General features: G+C 39.6%; 1 protein-coding gene across 1 annotated transcript in view; it reads left to right on the top strand.

Moving 5' to 3' along the window:
• Positions 1–1,834: 1,834 nt before the first annotated feature.
• The window catches only part of FAM169A (family with sequence similarity 169 member A), a gene marked incomplete at both ends in the record, with an annotated part of 35,203 nt that continues 11,583 nt past the window's right edge, over positions 1,835–25,454 (top strand). Inside the window, 6 exons of the mRNA XM_079548842.1 lie at positions 1,835–1,876; positions 18,146–18,283; positions 19,581–19,680; positions 20,750–20,835; positions 22,749–22,920; positions 24,410–24,589. Of these exons, the coding sequence (XP_079404968.1) occupies positions 1,835–1,876; positions 18,146–18,283; positions 19,581–19,680; positions 20,750–20,835; positions 22,749–22,920; positions 24,410–24,589 (718 nt within the window). The remainder of the gene's footprint in view (positions 1,877–18,145; positions 18,284–19,580; positions 19,681–20,749; positions 20,836–22,748; positions 22,921–24,409; positions 24,590–25,454) is intronic.

Below are 25,454 nucleotides of genomic sequence, written 5' to 3'. Positions count from 1 at the left end.
CACAACAACTACTCACTTTTTAATTTTTTTTTTTAATTGGAAAGACGCTAAACCTAGCAGTCTACCTAGGCAGGCTAAGGGCATCTCATTCAGTGGAGATTAAAAAGTGGAGATCAAAAAGTGCAGTGTGGGAATACAAGAGAGAATATTCAGAGCAGACGCTGTGGAGCAAGATAAAGTATGACAAAACTGAGAAGGCTGAGAACTAAGGATATCTCTAGAAGAAAGGAAAAGCAGAAGAAATGGCCCATGGCTCTGACTGGATAAGCGCCTGTATGCACAGTTAAGGAGTGTTTGTGGAATACTTTGTTGACATGGGAAAGAGGATGGGAAAGTTCTAAGGGTGGATGGGAAAGCTAGAAAAGGAAACTTGTGAATGTATATGAGTTATGTGAGAACCTGTAATAAAAGATTTCAGTCATTCACATCTGACTCCACGCCTGGTTGCCACAATCAACAACTTAGACGAATGTCTCCCAGCCTTGGTCTTGCCTCACTGCAAGATGGGCTAGGCAATTCATTAAGGTTCCTTGCAACATGACATTTCTTAGAAAGCATCAGTTGTTCTATGAGACTGGGGAAAGAAAATGTGAAATTACAGGGTAAGATGCCAGATCTCCCACTTGTACTTTATTTCCTTAATGCAAAGGTTTTACGAAAATATTTATTTCTGGGACCACATCCTTTTCCTGTGTGCAACTAATGGCTGTGATGGGACACAATTTTACTGTGTAAACAACCATGGCAACCCAAAATGCCCATCACTTCAATTCCACAGAACGTAATCTGTGAGATTCCCCACTGAACATAGTACATGCCAGTAGTGTCAGCAGTCCTTTTAGAAGGTCCAGCATGCAAAAATACCATGATATAGGAGAAATGGATACACAAACACACAGTTAGAGTTATATGAGTACATGAAAAAGCAGTGGCATCTTCTGTCAGCTGTTCTTTAAGCCCCACAATGTAAGTTAGATTAGAGAGAAAGAAAAAAGTGGGCATTTTGCACAGAGACATGAAAGAGGAAAGAAATAATAACAATAAAAAATAAACAAAATGCAGATCTATTTCTAAACATTGGTGAAGGTGATGTGTGAGGGCAATTTTTTATTGCAAGACATCTTCTTTCTCTTCTCAGAAGATTTGTAATAGCACATCCGTATCTTAAGCAAGTAAGGAGGAAAATATTTTATTACATCATGTACTGTTAAGGTTTCCTTTTGCAGTATTACACTATCTACCAAATGAACATGCTAAGAGATGGATGAAGACTAAGAATTTTCCATCCAGGACGGTAGGAATTTTAATTTATCTTGAAAGAAAAAAAAAAAAAAAGAAAAAAAAAAGGATGTGAGGTTACTTTGTCATCTTGTGTCTTATGCTATTATTTATGCTACATCATCGCAAAGCAGTCACACTGTGTAAAATTTTTTTCTGCCTTTCTTCGACCGGGAAGAGCAAATACAACCAGTACAAACCAGGAGGGAGAAAACGAAGTAGCACAGACCTCGGTCCACTCGCACGGGCTGCAGGAGCCACCTTCCGCGCTCGCAGTGCCCACTGACGCGACGAACCGCGCGATTTCGCCGCTCTTCGCCCCGCGCTCCCCCCGACCCCGGACCCCCGCGAGCCAACACACGCGCGGCCTCCTCGCTTCCACCCCGGGGCGGCGCCAGCCTCCTTTGTGCGCCGAGTCCCCGCGGAGGCGGCGGCCGGGGAACGGAGCAGGTACGTCGGAAGCCATGGTCTGGGCTGGCGCCATGGTGGGGCCAGCAGCGCCTCGGGGCGTAGCAGCGGGAGTGCGTCACGACGAGGGGCGGGGAGCGGCGGAGGGATGATATCAGGCGCCAGGCAGCAGGAGCAGGGCACGCAGGAGGTGAGCCCGCTAGCGCTGCCGGGGAGCCGTCGTCCCCGCTCATCCCTCAGCCGCGTTCTCCTCTCTCCTCCTGCCCCGCGGGAGGCCGCCCGGGGCTGAGGTGAGGCTGCTCCTGAACGGCCGACCTGCCGGAGCCCCCCGCGGCGTGCGGGCCTGCCCGGAGGGTGGGTGGGCGCGCTCGGAGGCCGGGGAGGTGAGCGAGACAGGCCCGGCCCTGCCGTGCCCCGCCGTGCCCTGCCCTGCGGGGAGTGCAGCCCGCCGGCGGCAGGTGGGCGGGGCGCGGAGGTGTCCAGGCTCGAGGTGTCCAGGCTCCAGGTGTCCGCCGCCCCCGGCGGGCAGCGCCCGGACCCGGCCGCCTTCCAGGACCGTGGTGGGGGGGCTGAGGCCCGGGATGGGGGCGGGGGCGGCTCCGCCGGGCTCTCCCTTCGTTCGGACCGGATGCCCATCGTCTCGGCCGGGCTGAGCCCCGCGAAGGGCGAGCCGCCCGCTGCCAAGTTCTGGGCGAGTTTTGAGGGAAGCGGCACCGTTTCTTCTGGCCCGGGCCGGTCTGCGTGGTGTAGAGCCAGCCATCTTTTGTGGAAGGCGTCTATTGTACCGCTGCTATTTGCATATTTAGGCACGTATGTATGTGAGCTCTGCTGTCTGCGGGTACGTTGTGTGCCTGTGTTTGGAAGTAAAAATGACTGTGTTACAACAGATGCCTTCCACAAAGATGGCTGTGTCTGTGTGAATTGTGTATGGGGATAGACTTGTAGAATGGCCCGGGTTGAAAAGGACCGCAATGATCGTCTAGTTCCAACTCCCCTGCTATGTGCAAGGTCACCAACCGCCAGACCAGGCTGCCCAGAGCCACATCCAGCCTGGATGCACATGCATGCTCTCCCTTCCCTTTTCATACACATGATATGTAGGGTTAAGAATTTTATTTTAAGGTAGAGTCAATTCTTCCATTGTAAAACAAGGGGAAGCATCCTGCCCAAGATGTTTGGTATAGCATTGCCATCCTATTTATGGAGGGTTAAATGTGGCCTGAGAAAGTGGGTTATTCTGTGAGCTTGGGTTAAAGCACTGGGTTTTATGTCCGTTAATGGAAAACAAAATGCATCAACCCTCTGGTTTTATATCTGAGCTGATGTTCTAGTTAGAGAACAAATTAAGAGTCATCTTTGGGTGCCATCGGCTGTGTTGTTTGTGTTATTAAAAATGAGTAATTCAAAACTCCTGCCTGTCATTTGGAGGTAGAGTCCAGTGATGCTTGGTTCCACATTCATGGAATCATTGAGGTTGGGAAAGACCACTAAGATCACCTTGTCTAACCACTAGCACATCCCCACCATACCTACTACCCACATCCCTCAGTGCCACATCTCCATGCTTCTTGAATACCTCCAGAGTCAATGACTCCACCATTTCCCTAGGCAGCCTGTGGCATTCTTTCTGGGCAGAAATTTTTCCCAGTAACCAACCCGAACGTCCCCTGGTGCAATGTGAAGACATTCCATCTCATCCTATTGTGCGTGTGTATGTGTGCACAAGTGAGAAAAAGAATTTTTTTCTGCTTGTTATGATTATTTGTGGGTACTGGGCAGCATTATTGGACCTGTTCTTGTGTGTAACATGACAGTTTTTAAGAAGAGTTAGCATAGTGTCATAATGCTCAGGGTAATAAATTTGGTGCTGTGTTGCTGCTGGAAGTCCTGCAGGAGGCTGCTGCAGATGAGTGATTGTGGTCACTCCTCTCCTTCAAACTCTTCTCTATGGGAACTTCATGCATCTTCTGTCTGATTCCTTAAACACACCAGCACTTCAATTGAAACATGACAGATTTAACATTGATAATTTCTCACTTCTTGTCTTAAGAATGATCAATAAGCAAGTGTTTCATTGGGGCACCTATTTCTCTCTGTCCTCTGACTTATGTTCTGTCTGTGCTTTTCTGTGTGAGGTTTAAGCTTGCACATTTTAAGTTCAGGTGTTCTACCTCTTATTTCAACACCATTTTGAACACACTCTGGAGATGTTCAAGACCTGCCTGGATGCCTTCCTGTGCAACCTGCTGTAGGAAACCTGCTTTGGCAGGGGGGTTGGACTCGATGATCTCTGGAGGTCCCTTCCAACCCCTACAATTCTGTGATTCTGTGATTTTACAAACAAAAAGTCTGTTGGGATACTGAGATCTGTATTTCAGTTGCTTTCCTATCCTTCTTTCTCCAATCTGGTCTTAGTTAGCATCTGCCATGTTTGGAAGTGAATGTTTCAGTGTCAGTGATGTGAAAGATGGATGCTACTGTATTTTTTTCATTGAGATCTCTACAGCAGTGCATGTCAGGAAACACAGTACCACGTTTTTGGAGTGTTTCATCATGTAACTCCTTTACAGTGAGGCAGTACTCAGACAAATGATTTGTAAGAAAATATTCCTAATTTCATTCATGTGCACATCAATGTAATGTCTCTTCATTAATTAAACATTTTTTTTTAGTGTCTACTAGTTTTGCTAAGGTGACACAACTTAAAAGGGAAGCTTTACCTTCATTACTTGCGCAGACATCTTTTTCATGCAAACCAGTTTAAAACCAGTTTAAATTTAAACCAGTAAGTAGCTATTAGAGATCAGAATCTTAACCAGTACAAGGTAGTTGGAGTTCTTTAGGCTGATGTTCAATAGTGTTTTTGTTTCTTATTTTAAATGCAAGAAAATAAATGTTTATATGAAATTCTGTAGCAGTAGAAAAGCTCATCAGAGTAGAACAGCCCTTTACGTATGTTCTTAGGTACAAGGCTTATCAATATCTCTAAATTGTATCATTCAATGAATACTGGGTACTTTTTTTTAATTAAATTTAATAAACTTCAACTTTTCTCCCAAGCTTCTGTTTCTAGTGCTTCCTGTATAGACTAAGCAATCCTGAGTGCAAAAGCCTGCTTTAATATTGTTTTCTCTACTGCATTTTTTAAAAAAAGTATGTGTTGCCTTGAGAGCTGTAAGCTGTCATCCTGACAGGTATTTGTGTTTGTTTTTTTGTTCTTTTTTGCTACTGCTGGCTTTTTTTTTTTTTTTTTTTTTTTTTTTTTTGTGAGGGGAAAGCAGGTAGCTAAGTCAATGGAATGTGACAGCTTGTATTTATTTAGTCAGTATAAATTTAGGTGGTGTTCAATGAGCCTGAGATTTTGAGAACTCTTTGAAATTGCTCCTAAAATATGTAAAAATTTTTCCTCAAAAAAAGTAGCAAGTTTTCAAAACTTCCCTAAAATTTCACTAAAACTTAATAAGAATTGTCAGAGCTAACATATCTCTTTTGTTTTTTCAAAGTTAACTGGAAAGTCCTGTGTTCTAAAGGATGTATCTACATGATATATCTCCATGTATTTAATCAGTTCCTTGAGTTGCAAATCTAAAAAGATCAGATTTTTTTCTGAATTGTGTAGTAAACTGTTGTTGTGCAGCTATTCAGAGTAGCATTTAGGTTTTTAATTTTTTCTCTTGGTCCTGTATTTGATTTTCATAGTAAAATAATGTATCGTGATTTTGTTGTTATCACTGTAGATTAGGGGATATACATGTTGTCAGTGCCTCACCTTTCTCCTTACGGTTAGACGTTCTTTAGGGGCTGAGATGATTCAGTTACTCTTCGTTGTAGGCTTCATCAAAACATGTAAGGATAGTTAAAAAGCTTCTTAATTCTGTGGAATCGCTGTAGAGGAAGAATAATCAGGAAGGATGCAGTGTCCATCAAGTCAGAGTCCCTGGGGCACTGGTAGAACAACAGACCTTATTCAGAATGTGTGGCCACTGCATTGGCCAGTCCCAGGCAGGGACTGTTGATGTACTTTGAAGAATATATAACACTGCATCAGCCTGAGTTAATGTTAGCCTTTCAATATGCCAGATGGATAGGTATGAAATGTGCTTAGGTTAGCCAATACGTTCCTAGAAGATTTTTGCGTGACTCTTCTGCGGGTAGTAAGTCCTGCAGCTGTGAAGCCTTTCTCATAGCTGCTGCAGAATTAACCATCAAAATTTGTTCCAGCAAGCTTAAATGATTTGTGGATGGATAATAATTAAATTGCTGGGGTTGTCAGGAAAACCAGTAACAGCAGAAATGTTATTGCACTGCAGTGCAGGCTGCTTAGCGATGATTAACTTATCTGTGTTCATAATGCACCTGAGCTATAAAAAGAGGTAATATCTGTATCTCTAGCGGAGAAACAGTTACTAGTTTTGATTTGTAGATAAAAGCCTAAGTCATTCTTTCAAAAATTCAAGTGCATCCAGAACAGGATAGCTTTGGTACTGAGAGGTATGACTTAGTAATGTGGCACATATTATTGTGAGAAATAGGAAATGCGGTATGTTCCCGGGAGCATGTTATGTTCTTGGAAGTATGTTTGATGGAAGAACGGTTGATGATGGAGATAAGGACAGGATGGCACGAGGGAGGAGGCTGTGTGCATTCCTTTCTGTATTACAGACATCCTTGCTGACATTCTCAGATGTAGACCTTCAGTCTTGTAGTAACTTGTTCACCAGTAGCTAGTGAATTCATGTTAACAAATATTTGATATTACAGCTGTACCAGGCTGAACTGATTCAGGAATGGTTATACAGAGGCAGTTGTGAGGAATCAAAATGAACCAGCTGCAGGTATGAGACTGCTGGAAGCAAAGGCAAACAAATGCGTAGGAATTTGAACTATGTGGTGAGGAGTTTGCTAAATATTGGTCTTGATAGCAATAGGTATGGACAGTAGGGAGGAGCGGGTAAGACTGTGCCCTGAGCTGCTGATCATTTGTTTGGGCCCATTGGAAGGCTTAGAGAAGAGTTGATGTCTAAACAGATTCCTAAGAGTTTTGAGCAATGGAATAATACTCTTTTGATGTTTTAGTTTTCCTTTATTCTGGAAGTAGGACTTTTACATAAACAAGAAATACTGCACCTTACTCATTTTTACTTCTAGCTGGAACAGCTTAGATGATGTCTGACTGTTTGCTAGCTTCTTAATCACAATAATATTAATTTGTGTTTGTTTCTTGAATGATTCTTTTTCAGAGGACGAAGTGTTCTTCTATTTTTAATTTGTATATGCCATTTTCCCATCCTTTTGAAGATGTTTGAAGGTACAATGAAAGCAAACATACCAACAAATCCATCTGTGAGCTGGATTAGAGTTGGAATAGTCTATCTGTGTCGTCTTTGTACAGGTGATGAAGCATGGGTTCTCTTTTCCAGGGTTATATGAAAGTGCTTATACCTGCCATTATTGTATTTGCTAGCATATTGTCCATGGCCTGTGATGGTAACTTGACATATCTCTTCATAAAATGACTGGCATCAACCTGACATTCAGAAATGTCTTCTTGGCATGTCTGTGGCTGAAAGTCCTGATTACTAGCTTTAAATGTTATTCTTAATGTCTGTAATGTTCATGTCACCTGAATTTCATGCTATCTTTCTCTGAAATAGCTTTATTTACTTTGTCTTTCTAGTCGTCTTTGTCTTCTGGTTTTCTTTAATCCCATGTGATTTTAGTAAGTGAAGTTAATTATTTTGTTCTGCATTGACAAGGCAAACATCTACGTACAGCTGAAAGCACTGGCTGCTGTAGAACACACTGCAAGAAGCAGGTGAATTTCAGAATTCATTCTTATCCAACACCATATTTTTAGCTGTTTGTCACCTTCTGAAGGTAGTAGTAATAATGGTTAGAGATATCTGCTTATTTCCTGTCTGGAAATAGAGTAAATCAAAGGTCTTAAGGTAGATTGAGGTTTAAGTTCTTAGTGTTCCAAATGTGTTGTACTTACTGCAGTGCCAATTTCCAGAATTATGGTCCTCAATTTTATAGTAAATGGGCCATGTGACTGTATACTCAAACTATGAAAAGCCTCAATTTCACCTTGATCTGTGAGAAAGTTATACGGTTGACTGATAAGAACCTGTAGTTACAGCCCTTTGTATCAGATTTACCTGTCTCACATCCTGGAATTGTGGGACATTCCCATGTTTTTACTGACCCTTTTCTACTGTATTTTCATTTGGATCACACAAGAAAAACAAGGTAAATACTGCTCTCTCAGTTATAGCACTCTTTTTCCAAACGACTTTTAAAATGGGTTCTACTCACATACAATTAAAAAAACTCACATACAATTTAAAAAAAAAAAAAAAAAAAAAAAAGCGGGAGGTGGAATACCACTTACCATTTGCATTTCCTGTGGCTTTTTCTGCTGAAAGTGACAGCATCTTTAGACTTCATGGCATAGTAGTTGCTCAGGCAGTTTTAGTTCTTCCTCTTATGGAGGAGTTGATGAACATAGCTAGTCACTGTCACGTTTGAGTTTTCATCTGGAATATTCTCAAAGCACCTATAGAGAGAGTTGCTGTTGTTTAGCTGATGAGCAGTAACTCAGACTGAATAACATGAGGCTGACATCTGCATGGCTTGTCAACTGCCCCTGCGTCTGGGACATAGAAGAGGACAACACAACTCAAAGTTTTCAAAATAAAAACAAATGCATACATAGTGTTTCTGCAGTACCATTTCTGCAGTACTCACCACTAGATTAGTTATGTTGGGTTTAGAAACCCATCAGCTGTCTAATTGTATTCGGTGTTTTTTCAAAGTGTGATCAAGAGAAGAGTTTTTGTTTCATTGATCTCATCTCTGTATATGATATAGCCTATATCAGAAGGGCTGGTTTAGCAATAGGGATTAGTATACTAGTTTAAGGACCAGTGTTTTAGTTTAGCAAAAGGCATCAGTGAGTGCTAGTTCTAAAACTTTCCAGTTTAGCTTTGCTTGGTGTGTGGGCAGCTTTGTTTTTGTCCTGCTTTTCAGGAATACTGGAGTCACAGTAGACTATTTTTATCATTGCATGCCCAGGTGCAAGGACTTTTTCCTTGGATTTCACATACATTGTTTTGGGTTATAGTGCATCAAGATAGAAAGTTGCTCATTGTGACATAACAAGCAATGGAAATATGATAAATTGGGGAAAACCAGCTGAAAGTTAGCCAAAAGTCTCTGTGCTGAAGCTGAAGGAGAAATTGAGGGGCTGAAGCAGGTGGTCTTAGACCACCTTAAATGCAGTCGCGCGTGCAAGGAAATTGGCATGTATTAGGGAGTTCTTGGAAGAGATTGAACATGTATGCCTGTGTGTTGTATCTTTACTGTTTAAAGGTAGAACTTGAACCCTGAGAGCACACAGTTGATTTATAAAGTCACCTGGTATATATCATGAGGAATAGAGGAATGTTGGCTTTTCAACACCTCATTAGATTTTGAGTGTTTTCTTCATGAATTTTGGATGGCACTTCAAAAAATGGAGGGATGTTAGAATATGACAAGTTAGCAAGATACGTGGGCACAACATGGGAGAAGGAGGTTATCTTCTGATAGTAAGAGACAAATAAAACTGAAAAAAATATAGAGAAGGAAGATTTTTCACTTAATATACAGAGGCACGTCTTTTGAAAGAGGTACCTGGAGAAGCAGAAGGAGTGCCGAGGGCCGTGAGGTTGTGAGAGGTGAGCAGTGCAAGATCAGTGCAGCTGGCTGCCTCCCAGAGGAAGGCAGGCTGTTGGTTTACAAGTGATGAGCTGTAGGAAGGCTGTTCTTTAAAAACAGAAGCTGTGTTGTATAAAGTGCAGACATAAAATCAGAGCTGAGAGTGGAGCTGGAGAACTGAAGAACAGCAACTTGAAAATGCTGAGGAATGGAAGAGAGAAAGAGGAGTGACTGGAAAGGTGGGTTGTGAGCAATTTTGTGTGGTGTTATTTTTTTGAAAACGCTATGCAGATTTGTATTGTGGAAAAGAAGCTGCAGAAAAGAATGAGTGCTGAACATGAGAGCATGGGATCAGTTGCATGTCCAAGAGATGAGGATCTAGGAAGTAAAAATCCTGCTTAGCCCCACTGTTCTGTCTTACTGATATTAATGATCTTCAAGCGAAACTGGAATTGATTTAATTCTGTGTGTGGTTGTATATATTTCAAATCTGAGAGGTGGAAAAGAAATGCATGAAAGATTTCTGTAAGAAACTTCAGCTTTATTAGTTGTGACTCTTTGAATTTGACTCAAACATAGAATTTGAACATAGTTAGGAAAGTGTGCCAGAAAAATACTTTTGTGTATCAATCTGCAGACTGAATAAAATGCTCTTCAAGAAACCAAGTGATGATCTCATTAAATGTTCAAGAGAATGTAAATAACAGGTTAGTATTTTGTATACTGAAGCACTTAGTCTTTGATTGAATAGGCTACATAACCTAATGCCTAATTTTAATCACTTGAGGAAAATATCAACAGTGTCAGTGTGGTGCTTAATCAAGCGTCTGCTTAAGAACCTTTCCTAGCTGTGGTGGGTTTTAGAGTGTAGTTGCATAACCGAGTCTCCTAATTCTGTCCTGTGGTGTTATTTTTGACAACTGGTAAGATCCCCGTCCTATTTTCGTTATTTCCTATTTTTCCTATTTTCATGTTTCATTTGAAGCTGACCTCAGGAGTCGTGTTTGCTGTAAGGGAAACTCTCATTTAATTAAAAGCACTTCTTAATATTGTTTGTATATTTTACTGTGTATATATTTTACTTGTTATATATTTTTATCTGGTTCTGCAGAAGTAGATTTTGGCAACAGTTTAGTCTTCTGTAGCTACCAGATTTTAATATTTTCATTACATGTTGTTTTTTTTTTTTTAATATATATTTTCATTACATGTTTCATGACATGTTTTAAAAAAAAAAAAAAAAAAAAAAAAAAAGATTGCATTGTACAGAAATTAATGTACTTTCCACTTTCTTTTAAAGGAAAAACAGGCCATATGCCAGTACTTATAAATGTGAAAGACCTCTTTTTCTTCCTTAGTCAGCATTTAATTCCACAAGATACTGTATGAACCCAGACAAATAAACCTTTCAGCCATAGTTCTTGCTTACCTCAACTGAAGTCATTTTATAGCAGAACTGGGGAATAGATCCTTCGTGTAGATCTCATAGTTCTATGCTATACAAGTAAATTAAATTATGGTGGCTAATTAATGGACGGCAAAGACTGATTGTATTTACATTTAAATGAACTGCTTTCATTTCTCTGTGATAGAAAACCAGAGCTGCATAAGCTGCTTCCAGCAGATTATGGATTTTGTGGTTGACACAGTAATCCAGAGTGCTCAGTGAATGTTGACAGCAGTTTTTAAATCACTGTCCTGTGCTTCCATAAGGTTTTGTTGTTGTTGGTTGGGTCTTTGTAACGTTGGGAGGTTGTTATTTAGAGTTTACTGGGGTTTCCTATCAAAATAAATGAGGTAGATGAAAATATTTTTCCTTCTACTTAGGAAAACAAACCTCTCCAAGCCAGGGCAAATTTATCTGAGTTGGCAAGAACTTGTATTTAAAATTGACAAGACAGTTTTCTCTAAGAATTTGAACAAAACCCATGCAGCAGGAAATGATATTTATATGCGTTATTAGTATGATGCAGATGATGATTTGAAACATAATTAAGGAATATACAAAAGCAAACTTCTGGAATTAAAATCCAAGAAAACCTCCCTTCAAATTTGTGGCTATTGAGTGGGCAGGGTTGAAGTTGTCTGTTCAGTGTGGCAGATCAAGTAGCATACTGTTAATTCCTCAAGCCTGTAAGATTGTTTTTTTTCCAAGAAATCCTAATTTATATTCTGTTGCTTAAAAAGCAACATCTCTTTCCTGAAATGTTGTCTTCTTGCTTCAGTCTTTGTTACATTGCAAATTAAAACGAACAGTTTTAAGGATTAGAAATAATTATAAAATATGAAAGCTGTTACGTTAGTAACCTAAATTGGTTGTTGTACAGACATTCCCTATGTATTTCAAACCACAGAGTTAGTAATAAGCAAGACAGATAATTGATATTTAAATCTGTATGGAGAGTACCTTAGCGCGAGTTTAAAATTTAGGTTTTTATATTACAAAAGGATGAATAACCTTTTAAGCTAATCTTTTCAGACTCTGTTGGGATAGAAATGAGTGAAAAGTCCAAATGCACAATACGTTACAAACACCTCCCCATTCATCTTTGAAGTAAGTAATTCGGAACAAAAAAGAAGCAGAAGTGATGGGAAGATTTTGTGTATGTTACAGCTGATAGTCTAAGCAAGAAAAAACAGCTGTGGAATGTGTTTCTTAATAGAACAGTGTGATAGTAGAACTAAACAGTTTTTATTATTTTAGTGGTAGGAATCATGTGTTTTGTTTTTTGTTTTTTGTTTTTTTTTTTTACTATAAGCTGGAAAATTAAATACACTACTTCTTTTTAATCACTTTTTATTGTTATTTCAACTTTTATGTGGCTTCCACTTTCACTGACCTAGCAATTGAACGTAGCAAGATGGGAAACATAGCAGAAAAGAAATGCTGCTATGATTGAGAAGGGGATTGTCAGCATAGTGCATCATCAGCTCTGGTGCTGGAGCAGACTCGGGACTTGCACAATCCCATGTCTTGTTTTTTTTCTGGAGTGACAGAAGCTGCACAGGGAGATTTAGTTTGTAATTTAAGTTTCTTTTCACACTGCTGCCGGTGCAGCATGTAGATGGACTTCTCTATCAGTGTTAATGAGAGGTGTACAAGAGTCCTTGAGCAGTTCTGCGATGCAGTACTCTACTGATTGTCTAAATACTTTAACAGGCTGCGCTGAAGTTCACTTTTTGTCAGAGTAGGCCAGAACTTTGTTACAGGAGTGAACCCACTGCGTACGTGTACATTGGCTGTGGTTGGAGTGGTTGCCCTGGTTTAGCAAAAATGTTCTGCTGATCATAGCTCGAGCACCATGATGTGTGTGGTGCTAGTTTCAAATTCTAATTTAAAGAAGAACAAATTTACCATTTTTAAATACAAATTCAGGTCTGAAGATTGATAAGTTATGCAGCAGTTAATTTAATTTTATGCATCTGTGGTCAGTTGTTTTATGTTGAAAGCTTGCTAGTGGATTGTTGATTTTAAGTTGTATTGTTCAAGCATACTTCTAGTAAAGTTCTATTGGAGTATCTCATGGTCTTGGTGAAGTATTTCTCACTCTGATATTTCTGAGGTACTGATTAGTACAACTTCGTAGGTGAGGAGTTGATGCAGATCAGGTAATATGTCTTCCCTTGCATTAAGTCTGCCAGAGCTGTAAATTTATCCTCATTCCTCTAAAGCCTTGGCTAGCTGCCTGACCACTTGGACTTCAGTACACTAAGACAAAGGCACACGAAGTAGGTTTTAAACTGTATTTATGCTCTGTTAAATAGCTGCAAGGAACAGTATAGCTTTTTGGCTTCTTATTTTTGTCGTATAATGGCATTCACTACTGAAGATCTAGAGTGGGATGACTGCATCCCTTGATTTCCAGAGTCTGCTGAAATCCTCATATGGGCAGGAAGCTGTGTGGTCTGAGCCTCTGTCCTTTGTCTTCCTTCATCTTCATATGCTTCTAAGATGGCACTGGTGCTGCAGCTGTAACTGACATTTAAATCATCTTGCAAGGCTACCTGCTTACTCTCTATCTAGAAGAAAAAAAAATTCAATCTTAATGCTTACACTAATGAAGATTTTGTGAGCTAAGAACTACCTCAATTGCACAGGAATGTGCTTTACTCATCCTGTTAAATGTGGTTTTATTGTTTGTTGAATTGATCCGTTATCCTTTGTTGCTGCAGATGTTCCCAAAAAGGACGTGCCATTTCTCACGTAGTAACTTGTGTAGTGCTGAGAAAAGGAAATGTGATACAATTCCACATTAAAGCAAATATTGCTTGTGTTTACTTATTATGTACAGTCTTTAATGCCATTATGTGAAAATACATGATTATGAAGAGTTTAAGGTTTATTTTCTTTCAGTTAACGTTAAAAGAATAACTTGCCTCATTTGGAAAAAAAAATCCTCCTCTTTCTTTCTGGTATTTATTTAATACAAATGGTTATGATGAGTTTGGTTGCTTGAGGCTACATCGTGTGTGTGTGCAGTCAGCCTGATTGTTGGCTGGCCAATTGGAGTGGCACCTCATGAGCAGAGCATGATCCCGCAGCATGTGATAAGGATTTGACCTGACAGTTTTACAGTAATGCTACGCGTGGAGGCTTAGAGCAACAAAAAAGGATATGGTGGACTTCATGGCTGAGACCTGTGCTGTTCCTGCTGCAGTATAGAAAAACGCATGATGCTCTTTTCAGGAAAAACAGAAAAGCTTTCCTTCATCTTTCTCTTTCACACTTTGCTTAAGAGTCTTTGTGGACCCATCTGTACCTTGTACTTTTTTAAAGATCCTGACAAAGCAATTGTGGTTTAATTTGGGGAGTTTATTGGTTTATTACTATTGATAGTCATTTACTTTGTTTTTGGTAGGTTAGTTTGCCTTTCAAAATGCAGATGCTTGCATTTTGGATTGTTAGACCACTTTTGTATGATCTTCTGTAGATTAGCATGGGGCAATCATTTACCAGTTCTTCAGTGCTTTCAGTATGGTTTTGTAACTATATAGTTAATGATTTATTCAGGAATCTAGTGAATTGATATGTTGTGAAATATTTTAGACCTTACCAACCATAAGGCAGAAGTAATACCAAAAAAAAAAAAAAAAGTGACTTTACATGTTTAATCTGTTTCATGATGCAAATAGTAAGTGATTGTTAAGCAGGAATGTTGAGTTCTCTGTGACGGTTCACTCTTGAAAACTGACCTACATTCTTGTCTCTTGAAATGATATAGGATGAAAAAGTTATTAATACAGTTATTTTGGGTGAAGATGTAATTAATGAACTATACAAAAATAGAAAATAATCCAAACAGCTGAGTAGGAAGATCGTAAAATTACTCTCAAAATAATTCATTGAATTTATTAATTAGTGGAAAGCAGTTTTTGGCCTCTTTTTTGAATAAGCAAAGATATGATTGTTGCTTTAATTTTCTAAGTGATGTCATGACCATAATTCAGATGATTACTAAACTTCTAACTACATGTTTTTTCCTTTGGACACACACTACTTTATTATGAAACATTTCAGGAATTTTTACCTAGAGGCTTTCAGTTTTAACTTGTAACTCGAATGTTTCTTTGTCATATAAAAGCAAAAACTCGGCTCACTCATCTGTTATTCTTAGGTTTATCTAAGCAGTTTAATGATTTCTTTAATAATTCTTCTCTTCTTTCTGCCTGCAGACAGAGAATTTCCATTTTTTTCCAGCAAAGCAGCAGGAGTGTTGTGCTGTTGCAGCCAACCAGGTGATAAATCTTCATCCTACTGTGGAAGCAGTGACAATCTCAAACCTCATGTGACGTCCTGTTCAGACTGTAGCTATTGCAATGTGTCTCTATCAAGATGGTACACATACAAAGGGTTGTAAATTTCTTAGGTGTTTGGTGAAAGCTGTTTGACTTTGTTTCTTGATGTTACAAAATAGCACCATTAGTGCAGTTTTGTCCTGAACAGACTTGATTATAAGCTTTCATTCGCTATTCCTGACCATCAGCCATTTAAGATATACAGAGCTGCAGTGTCTCACCCATCAATTGGGAGATAAGTGTACCTAGTATAGGAATCTGTAAGAAGAGCAGCTGAGATGAGCAATGCTTCTGATATGGAACTCCAGTTAGGAGTTCAACGTCAGTGAAATGGATCCAGACCTAGGAAGAGGCTTCAAAGTGAGGCAGTTAAGTCTGTCTGACTGCCTCTGGCACTTGACCATGACTGAGAAAATTAGGACAAAACAGTTCAATTAGATGGGCCCTCCAAGGACTGAGTCCAGCTGCCCGACCGCTTCAGAACTACCCTGAAGGTCAAACACATTACTGAGGGCATTGTCCAGTGTCTCTTGAGTACTGACAAGCACAGAAATCAGCCACTTATCCATGAAGCCTGTTCTAATGTCTGACCATTCTCATGGCACAGAAATGTTTCTCAGTGCCCAGCCTAACTCTCCCCTGGCAGCTCTGTGCTATTCTCAGTCTGCTGTCATTCCCAGGAGGAGAGTCTGGCACCACTGCTGCTTCCCCTCCTCATGGAGCTGCAGGGAGCACTGAGGTCCTCTCAGCCTCCTCTTCCGCAGGCTAGGCAACACGAATGTCCTCAGCCTCCTTACAGGATGTGCCTTCCTGCCCTCTTGCCAGCTATGTTCCCTCCTGGATGCTTCAAGTTTCCCAAAATGCATTTTGATAGTTAAATCTGCAGCAGCTATGAGAGGCTTCACAGCTGCAGGACTTACTACCCGCAGAGGAGTCACACAGAAATCTTCTAGGAACGTATTGGCTAACCTAAGCACATTTCATACCTACCCATCTGGCATATTGAAAGGATAACATTAACTCAGACTGATGCAGTATTATATATTCTTCAAAGCTCAACAGTTCCTGCTTGGGACTGTACGCCAGTGCAGTGGCCACAACTTCTGAATGAGGTCTGTTGTTCTAGCAGTGCCTCAGGGACTCTGATTTGATGGATGCATTAACATCCTTTTTATCATACAGTGTAAGTATGAGGTTGCGCCAACATGAAGTATAGCTGGAGAATTGTCTCTTTTGACAAGCTGGCTGTGCTTTGTTAATGCACTTAGTGTGGGGGAGCTGTCTGCAAGGCCCCTCATACCTCTAGTGAAGCAAAGCCCACCCCAGTTCAGTGTCAGTCAGTGAACTTGCTGAGGGTGCACTCTCCTGCACCCAAATCACTGACAGAAATGTGGAATGGAACAGGCCCTGGAATTGAGCCCTGGGGAATGCTGCTGGTGCCTGGCTTCCAGCTGGGTGTAAATTGTGAGTTTAAAATGTGTGTTAAAACATTGCTGGTGTGTTTGTATCTGCTAGCCCTAAGAAGATCACTTTTGGATGAATGTTTCCTCCAGAAGAGATTAAACCCATGAACTGGTGCTAGTTTGTAGTTCAGGGAGTTTGAGTTCTAACATGAAAGGAGCTCCTGGTGGGTCTGTGTATAGTTGTGTAGACCTGGAAAGGCTTTAAAAGAGGAAAATTCAGTGTTTTTCAGGTGTTCACATTCATTTCAATCTGAAATTACTTCAACAAGATCTTGAAGAGTATTCAACGAGTTCTTGCTCCTGTGGTGTCAGTGCTTTAGTTCTTACCTTGTCACCTCCCTGAAATGTCCTGTTAGTCTGTTGGGGGGGCTATGATTTTTAACTAGCTTGTAGCATATCCTGTTCACAGTTGAAATATTCTGGAAATAGCCAGCTGCTAAGCCAGTCTGGGCGGCCAGTTATGCAGGGAAGTTCTGCATAACAAATCAACTTCTTCAGATAATTAAATGCGAGCTCTCCAAAGTAAATCAGCTGTTTCTTCCTCTTGTTATTTTTGAGCTGCTTACTTTGAAACCATCTGGCCACTTGTTGCTGTGTTGCTGTTGTTCTGTGGCTTCAGTAACATAGGTTAGGAGGAAGACAACTGTGCAGCTCTGCCCATGGCTCTGGCCTGTCTCCTGATAGCAGCTGGGCCGTCCATCCATGTACTGCTCTTGCAGGAGGTGTAGAGTGGCATGTGGCTTGCAGCTGGAGTTACTTGCACTGAAGGGTATAACAAAGAGTTGGGAAGGACTTTTCATAAGTGCTGATGTGAAAGGAGGTGCTAACAGAAGTGTTGGAGGGAGATGCTGGCTGGCACAAGCTAGCCAGCAAGTGTTGAAGATATTGGTAAGTTTCTCTGATGTTTAGATTCTGTTGTCTTGAATTTCAAGTCAGAAGTGATGGGTGTGAAGGAGGCCTGGTGAGAAGTGAGTCTTGAGGTGAATGACACACCTCAGAATGAAAGAATGGACTTGTCACATTTCTGCCTGCTTGTCCCATACACACAGACTGAAGCCTTCCTCTTCCGCTTATTGAGCACTGTTTGGGCTCATGAACTCTTCACAGACTGGATGTTAATAGGCACCATCCTAATTAACATGCCAGAATCTTTTCTCCTCTCTGGCTTGAATGTGAAAGATATGGTTATACTTTGCGCCGTTGAAATGACACATAAGTACTGTGGAGAGGGGTAGGGGTGAGGAAGAAGAGGCAAAACTAAGTTTGTTTTTGAAGACATCAGTGTCTTTATTACCCTAGGCTGTACTTGTTTGGAAAACTAAACTGTATAGCCAAGGTTAAGTCATGTTCGGTGCTTGATTTGAACAGTCTCTTCAGACAGCAGCCAAGGAGATTATATATCTATCTTAGTTTTAAATTTTTCATAGCTATGAGTAATAGACTATGCATTGTTTCCCTCAAACTATCTCCAGTGATAGGTTTTCCTTTTTTTTTTTTCCAAGATAATGGCATTCCCTGTGGATATGTTGAATGGCTACACTCATGAAGACTTGGAGAGCTCTGCAGAGGACTACTTGTCTGAACTTCGTTGCGGGGATCCAAATCAGCCTGAGTTCTTATCCCTGTCAGACCACAGCAAAGTAAGAATGAGCAAATAACTTAGTCCTAATTCTCTTGATACACCTGTGGACTTAAAATACTTAAAAATACCTGTCTTATAACTGTTGAATTATATCAGTATTTAAGCATCGTTTTTTCTAAATTTCTATTTGTTTTATTCTGTAATTGCAATAAATCTGGGTGTTAATATTTACTGATTCTAGGCAATGTATCTATATGCATAGTTAAGGGGTTCATGATTTACTGAAACTAAATGCCTCAGTCTGCATCTCTTCCAGTGATCTTCATTGCAGAATTCAATTGTTGATTAATAAATGTCACTGATTTCAGAAGTTATTATTTTCTTTTTATGAAAAATGTTCACTGCAGTTGTTAGGAATTCTGGCAGAGCTGACTATGTCATTTTGTATTTTAAACACTTAACCCTTGAATGATGTTGATTCTATTTAGATGAACATTTCTAGTAGTACCAATAAAAAAAGCAGCATGTAGCTAGCTTTAATGAAAGATGAGATTGCTGAGAGGATTCTGTATAATATTAAAAGGTTAATGCTGAAGGCTCCATTGCAGTTGCAGTCTTGGGTACTTTTCCTGTATTTCTGCAGGTGCTGTATTTGTCTGTGTTAATGTCATGATTAGTGATACAGCATATTATAATCCTTTTCAAATTGTTTTCTAGAAAAGAAAGTCTATTTAACACAGCATTAACTTCTGTCTAGTCTTTATTAACAAAATACTGAAAACGTGAATTTAAATAGCAAAATGCATTTTCAAAAAGGTATCAGCTCCCCTAAGATTGATTTATTTGACCATTCTTATGTTGTTGCTGAGGGGAAAATCAAGCAGGCAAACCTGAGATTCCTAAAGGTGTGCAATTTTAGTGAAGAAGATGCTTTTGAATCAAGCCTTTCTACCTTGGTACGTCAGGGCTCTTGTTAACAAACAGCAGTTCAGCTGTGCCAGATTGTTTTTGTGCCTACCTGCCTGCTTTGTTCTTCTGTTGGCTTTGGGAGCTTACATAGCTGGAGCAGATAAAGACCCTTTACTGCAGTTGTGCATAGTAAGCTGCAATCAGCAAAGAGCTGTAACAGTATAAATTACTGTGGCTGAATCTGCAGAACTTGAGTTTGAGCTTTTTGTGATGTGATCTTTCTAGGAAGAATGTCTGAAGTGATGGCTGGGATATAATGCTTCTCTTTTATAATTAGCCATTAAGCACTTGGTGTTCAGCATTAATCTTGCTAAACCATTCTCTGTATATTTTACTAATGTTTTATTAGTAAGAGTCTATTGAAGTATTGTGCTCTCTTGTTTCAGATTCCTATTAGCTTGTCAACTGTGGGCTTTGTTCCTCTTTATGGTGGAGAGCAGACACACAAAGTTCTTGCTTTGTTTGCACCAGAGGACTCTCTCACAGGTTTCATTTTAAGATTCTAATCTGTGTTGTTTCTTTTTCTGTGATGAATACATGTAACCAGCCCCTTGCTCATTCCACACTAGCATAGCTTATAACTTTGCGACTTCTGTATTAGTTGTTTACTGCCTACTTGTTCCTATACTATTCTTGTTGTGAATTCATGTACACAAGTGATTGAACTTTGCCTGCTAATTAGAGTAAGGCTGGACTTGTTGAATACACAGTATGTGTAGCATAATAACACAATACTCATCTGAATCAAAGTACAATATGTGTCTCTTGATTAGTTGGATTTACACATCACCTCTCCAAATAATTTGTTGAGTATTCATAAATCCATTAATTTGCTGATGAACTTAGAAGCTTTTGATTAGAAGTGATTAATCAGTACCATTTGTGAATTTGTCTTTACCTTTAGTTCCTGACGTAGTTTGGCTAAGATAATATCTCACTGATATATAAATATATATATATTTTTTCCTCACTTTTCCTTGTGTTTTTTTTCCCTTTTCTCCCTTACAGTCCTCCATATAATACTAGGTATATGATATCCAAGTGTGCCATAAATGCTAGTAGAGCAAACTCTTCCTAAACACTAATCATTTGGCCTTCTTACATTCATGTGACTCTCTAGAACAGTATCTATATCCATTCAGTATCTATATCCATTCACAACCCAGAAATAAAGTATGGGCACACACTATACTCCTCTTGGCAGGCCAAGATTGTGATGAAAGGAGGTAATAGAGTACAGTGGTGAAGGACAGCATTTATGTCTGAAAAGCAGTTTCTGTATGTTATGGTGTACAAAATTTGCATCTAATTTTACTGCTTTTGCTTTTAAAGCAAGATTTTAATGGGACAGTTGCGTAAGGGATGGGGACGAGGGGGATGTGTCACACCAGGAATGTTGTGCTAAGGTAGTGAAAGTTGCATTTAATCTAGTGCCAAGTAGTAGATGTTTACTTTGATTACTATAGTGGTATTCCTGATTGTTTGACAGCTATAATGAATATCTTTTGGAATGATAAGAATCACTAACATTTTTTTCCCTGTTGACTCTCTCAAGCTGTAGCCCTGTTTCTTGCTTACCAGTGGTGGTCGATTGATGACATTTTGAGAACATCTGTTTCTTCTAGAGAGGGGCTTCAGCAGGTAAAGTTCTACGGTGTTTACCTAGCACTTGTTTCTATCCTTCAACATAATGGAATGTGATGGCAACTGACTACTGTCTGAGATAGTACACTCTTTTACTCTATTCAGAAATGAGTTAGCTATCTTACGTAAGAAAACAAAGGAGAAAGGAGTAGGCACTAGTGGGAAGAGAATTTTCTAGTGAAAGTGCTTACAGAGCACTTCAGTGCATTAAGTACATATGCAGGGTATTTCCATGTTAGTGGTGCTAGGACATCATTAAGTGGAATGCGTTATAAAGAGTGTGGCCAGTAGGTTGAGGGAGGTGAACTTCCTTTCTCTATTCTGTGCTATCAAGACCGCATCTGGAGTACTATATCCAGTTCTGGGCTCTCCAGTTTAAAAAAAAGAAAAATTACATAGAAAGAGTCCAGTGGAGCACTACAAAGATGATTAGGAGCCTGAAGCATCTCCCATATGAGGATAGGCTGAGAGACCCGGATGTATTCAGCCTGGAGAAGACTGAGAGGTGACTTTAAATACTTTTAAAAATATCTGAAGTACTGGACCCAAATGAGTGGTATCAGATTCTTGTCCTGTTGCTGCAGAGCACTGAAAAGAGGCAATGGGCAAAATAAATTCTTTACTTTGAGGGTGATAGAGCACTGGAAGAGGCTGCCCGTGGAGTTTGTGGAATCGCTTTCTCTGCAGATATTCAGTACCCACCTGGATGCTTTCCTGTGTTGGATTAGATAATCTCCAGAGATCCCTTCTATGATCTGATATGATTCTGCCTGATGATCTTCTATGATTCTGCCTATGATTCTATGAAATGTTTTTTCCTTACTCTTCAGAATGCAGTGTATTTGGTTATACTGGAACATCTTACTGTGGTGCACTGTGTTATAGGAATACATATCAGTCTTATTGGGAAACTGGTAAACTAAAATATTGAAAGGAACCTGTTTGATAGAGAAGCATTGGAGCTAGTGTTTTGCAGTAGGCAACACATGGGGTTTGGGAAAACAAGTTGTTCGGTATCTGCTTTTTTTGTTCATTGAACTTTGTCAAGACTACTGACTTGTGTATCATAGTTATACAGATTTTTTTTTCCTGAAACTGGAAACCTCTCTCTTTCCGGGAACTTCATTTTTACCTGCAGGTGGAATTTGGGCAGTTTTTGGATCTTGTATTAGATTTACTCTAGATAATTTGGTATGTTGCACTGTTTTCTGTGTTCTCCATAAGTGTAGGATGGTGTGCAACAAGAAAAGCTGAATCTCTAGAGGTGGGATAGCTGAAACTTTAGGCATTGGGAAGGGAACACAGTTCGTTCTTCCTTTACAGTGGTTAGGATAATAGTAAATTTAAATCACTTTTGTGAGAGAAGCCCTGCGGGACGAGAAAACGGAATTGAATTTCTTGTTTTGTCCCACAGAAAATGCTGCAACTGGTTTTTCCACTGCATTGCACCCGGTTGTCTACCACTTGTGTCAGCAGTGATTGAGTGTGCTAAATCCTGCTACCCAGTGTATTTTGTCGTACCACCTCAGGATTTCAGTTACCTGCTAGCCTGGGAAATCTGAGCCTGCCGTAATGCTACTGTGGCAACAACAGTTTTCAGTTAAAATGTTCCCCATCTCACACACACCCTGGTACTTCTCTCAGCTTTTATCCACTGGATTGGGATTGACACTGACATTGACAATGGATTGGGATTGACTTCTTGTGCAAGATACTTGATCTGTGGTAGTGCTTTATACTTAACTTGCTATGGCATGGAAGTACATCCAAGCTCTCAAACCTAGGAGCTCTTACTGCTTGTCTTCACTCCATTTACAGATTTGTTAGCTGGCAAGTTTGAAGAATAAAAAATCTGCTGTGTATCACCTGAATTGATCACTCTTCTGAAATGTTATTCTGTATTTCTTTAGGTGAATTCTGTGGGGGAGAGGGTAGTTCTGTATGTTCTGAATCGAATTATCTATCGCAAAAATGAAATGGAGAGAAACGAGACCCCATTCCTTTGTCACAGCAGTGATGACTATGCTAAGATCATGTGGAGAAAAGGAGAGGCTGTTGGGTTCTATTCTGTTAAACCTGCAGGTAAAACACTTATGAACTGTGGGATCTAGGGGAAAATGGGGAATGGAGATAAGGAGGTTATTTGGAAACATAGCATTAGGAGCCTTGCAGGTCTAGTGAGTTGGTGTTCTCCTGAAGTCAAGAAAAGCCAGATTGCAGTTAAAATTTCTTGGTAGTCACTCTTAGTTAATTTTTAATTTTTTTTTTCATGTTCTACAAAATACATTGAAAGCCATAGAATATTTGTATATTTGAGAGGTATATTTGAGAGATTTATGTTCTTTGTAGAGTACTTACTTTTGGACTATACATCTAGGATTGTTTGAAATGTGATACTGGGTTAAGAAAAAAGAAACCTGAAAATTCATTTATCTGAAAGTGGCTTCCTATTCTACAATCACTTAAATGTTTTATAGCATTGCAGCATAAAAGCTTTGCTCACAGACATGAGATTCAGCTATGCTTGATGGTAAGAAAGGTATTTTCTTCTTTCTACATGTGTATTGCTTCAGAGTCTACAGTTCAGCTACAGGTTTATGTCATTTATATTATGGATTTCCATGTAGTTTTTCCTGTTTTTCTAAAAATAGAATTTATTTCTAGTTGATTTAGACTTCACTATGTTTTTGAATTTTTCGGAAATAACATTTGGTGATTAAATAGATTAATTCCTCCATCTGACATTCATACTGTATTTCTAGCAGTTTGCAAATACTGTATTAAACTGTCTGAGTTGACATACTGACATTTCTGGTACAGCATGAAACACAGGAAAACAACCAGCTAATTTATTTTGACTGTCTGTTACCTTTCTCTGATATATTTTTTTTGTTTGTCTTATTAAAGAAATGAAGCATTGTGTAATTGGTGTATGTCTTGGGATCTTCTTAATGTCAAAATTGCTGTTGTGTGATGGTCACAAAATGATATTTGCATTGCTGTGCTTTTTATTTTCACCTTATCAAGGTGAAAGTTAAAACAGTACTTTGAGGCTAGAATGGGAATAGTTGTACATGTGGTATTGTTTTATGATTCTTATGATTCTCTGCCACTTAGTTTGAGCCAAGTCAGCAAAGAAAGCTAATTATTCTAGGTGTTACCAGTATTTCACCTACATTTGATTCTATGTTGTACTTTCCAAGTAAGGAGCCCATGTGGAGATCTTTAGATACAGGTGGTTAGGAAAGAGTATTGGAGCTTGACAAGTTTGCCAGAGGGCATCTGACTGATAGAACTATCTGTCCTCATTTTTAAAATGAAGCACGTTTGTTAGTCTCAAGTCTATCTTATAGGCAACTATATGCTTCTCTGCTTCTCTCTCTTTCCTTATTAGAAGAAAGGGTTGTGGTTTTTCATTTTTGTTTTCTGCTTGTTTGTTTTTTTTCTTGCTTTTGATGTGGTTCGCAGTGACTGGCAAAATGAGGCCTTTAAGTCCTTATCTAGATACTCTAAAAATACTCTAAAAATCTACTGAAATAATTATGGATATTTTTTGTTTCTATTAATTCAGGAGCTGCTTTAAGCCCGTACCATACTCACTGTTACCAGCTACCAGTGCTGGACACAATGTTTGTAAGAAAGAAGTGTCGTGGGAAAGACCTGGGGCTCATGATGTTAGAAGACTTTGTGGAATCTTTTACTGAAGCCACTCTTGGTCTGCGGTATCCACTGTCATCTTTCATGTACAAAGGCAAGTCCTTTGATTTATTATTCTGATCTTCTTTGTGCTTTCTTCACATCACATGATTGCATTCAAGCTGTGTATTTATGGCCACATGCTCAGTTTGTGTGGAATGTTCTGCTCTTCATTGAAGGCTGAAAATCCTGATTTGTAAAATATTGCAGAGTATTTTCTGATGAGAGTTTAATCCTCTGTGTGAGGTTAAATTACTGGATTTCTGTTGGCTTTATGCCACAGCTATGCAGATTACAGCTGTATTCCTTCCACAGTGGGCTAACTTGTTCTGGGTATGATCTCCTTATATGTATCTTCTTTGTACCATCTTTTTCGTACTTGCTTGAAAGTTTCACAAGGTCATTTAATTCATTCTTTCTCAGATTGTCCTGTCAGATGAGCATACTAGGCTGTTTAACTTAAATGCATGAAGAAAAAAAAATGTGCAAGGAAACCACTTCTGGCTTTTTCATTGATGTCCCTAAGAAACACATTCAGGAAACAGTGTTGCTTGGGACTATTCAGGGAAGTTTTTCCTTTGTCCATTTTCTCAGGGCTTGTCTTATTTTCTGTATATCTGCCAGGCTTATTTTGCTTATTACTGTTAACATTTTCATCTGGCCTTCCTACTTAGCCTCTGGAAACTTTCTGCTTCTCTAACTACTGCTTTTTGCTGTTGGATCTGGCTGGAGAATTTTTTTTTTCTCCTGTTAGGTTTGGCCAACAAATTTTACTGAATATAATTTAACGGCTAATCCGTTTCCCTGTCGGAGCAGTCACGGAGTGACTGTGTTGGTGGGTAAGAGAAGAACAGCTGATACCACTTTTCTTAACTTTTGTAAAGGCATTTCACATGGTCCCCTGCAAGGTCCTTGTCTCT

Source organism: Tetrao urogallus (assembly GCF_951394365.1).
Source record: "Tetrao urogallus genome assembly, chromosome: Z".
NCBI classification, from domain to species: Eukaryota; Metazoa; Chordata; class Aves; order Galliformes; family Phasianidae; genus Tetrao; species Tetrao urogallus.
The sequence above is the reverse complement of the archived record's forward strand: the minus strand, read 5'-3'. Positions and strand labels throughout refer to the sequence as shown.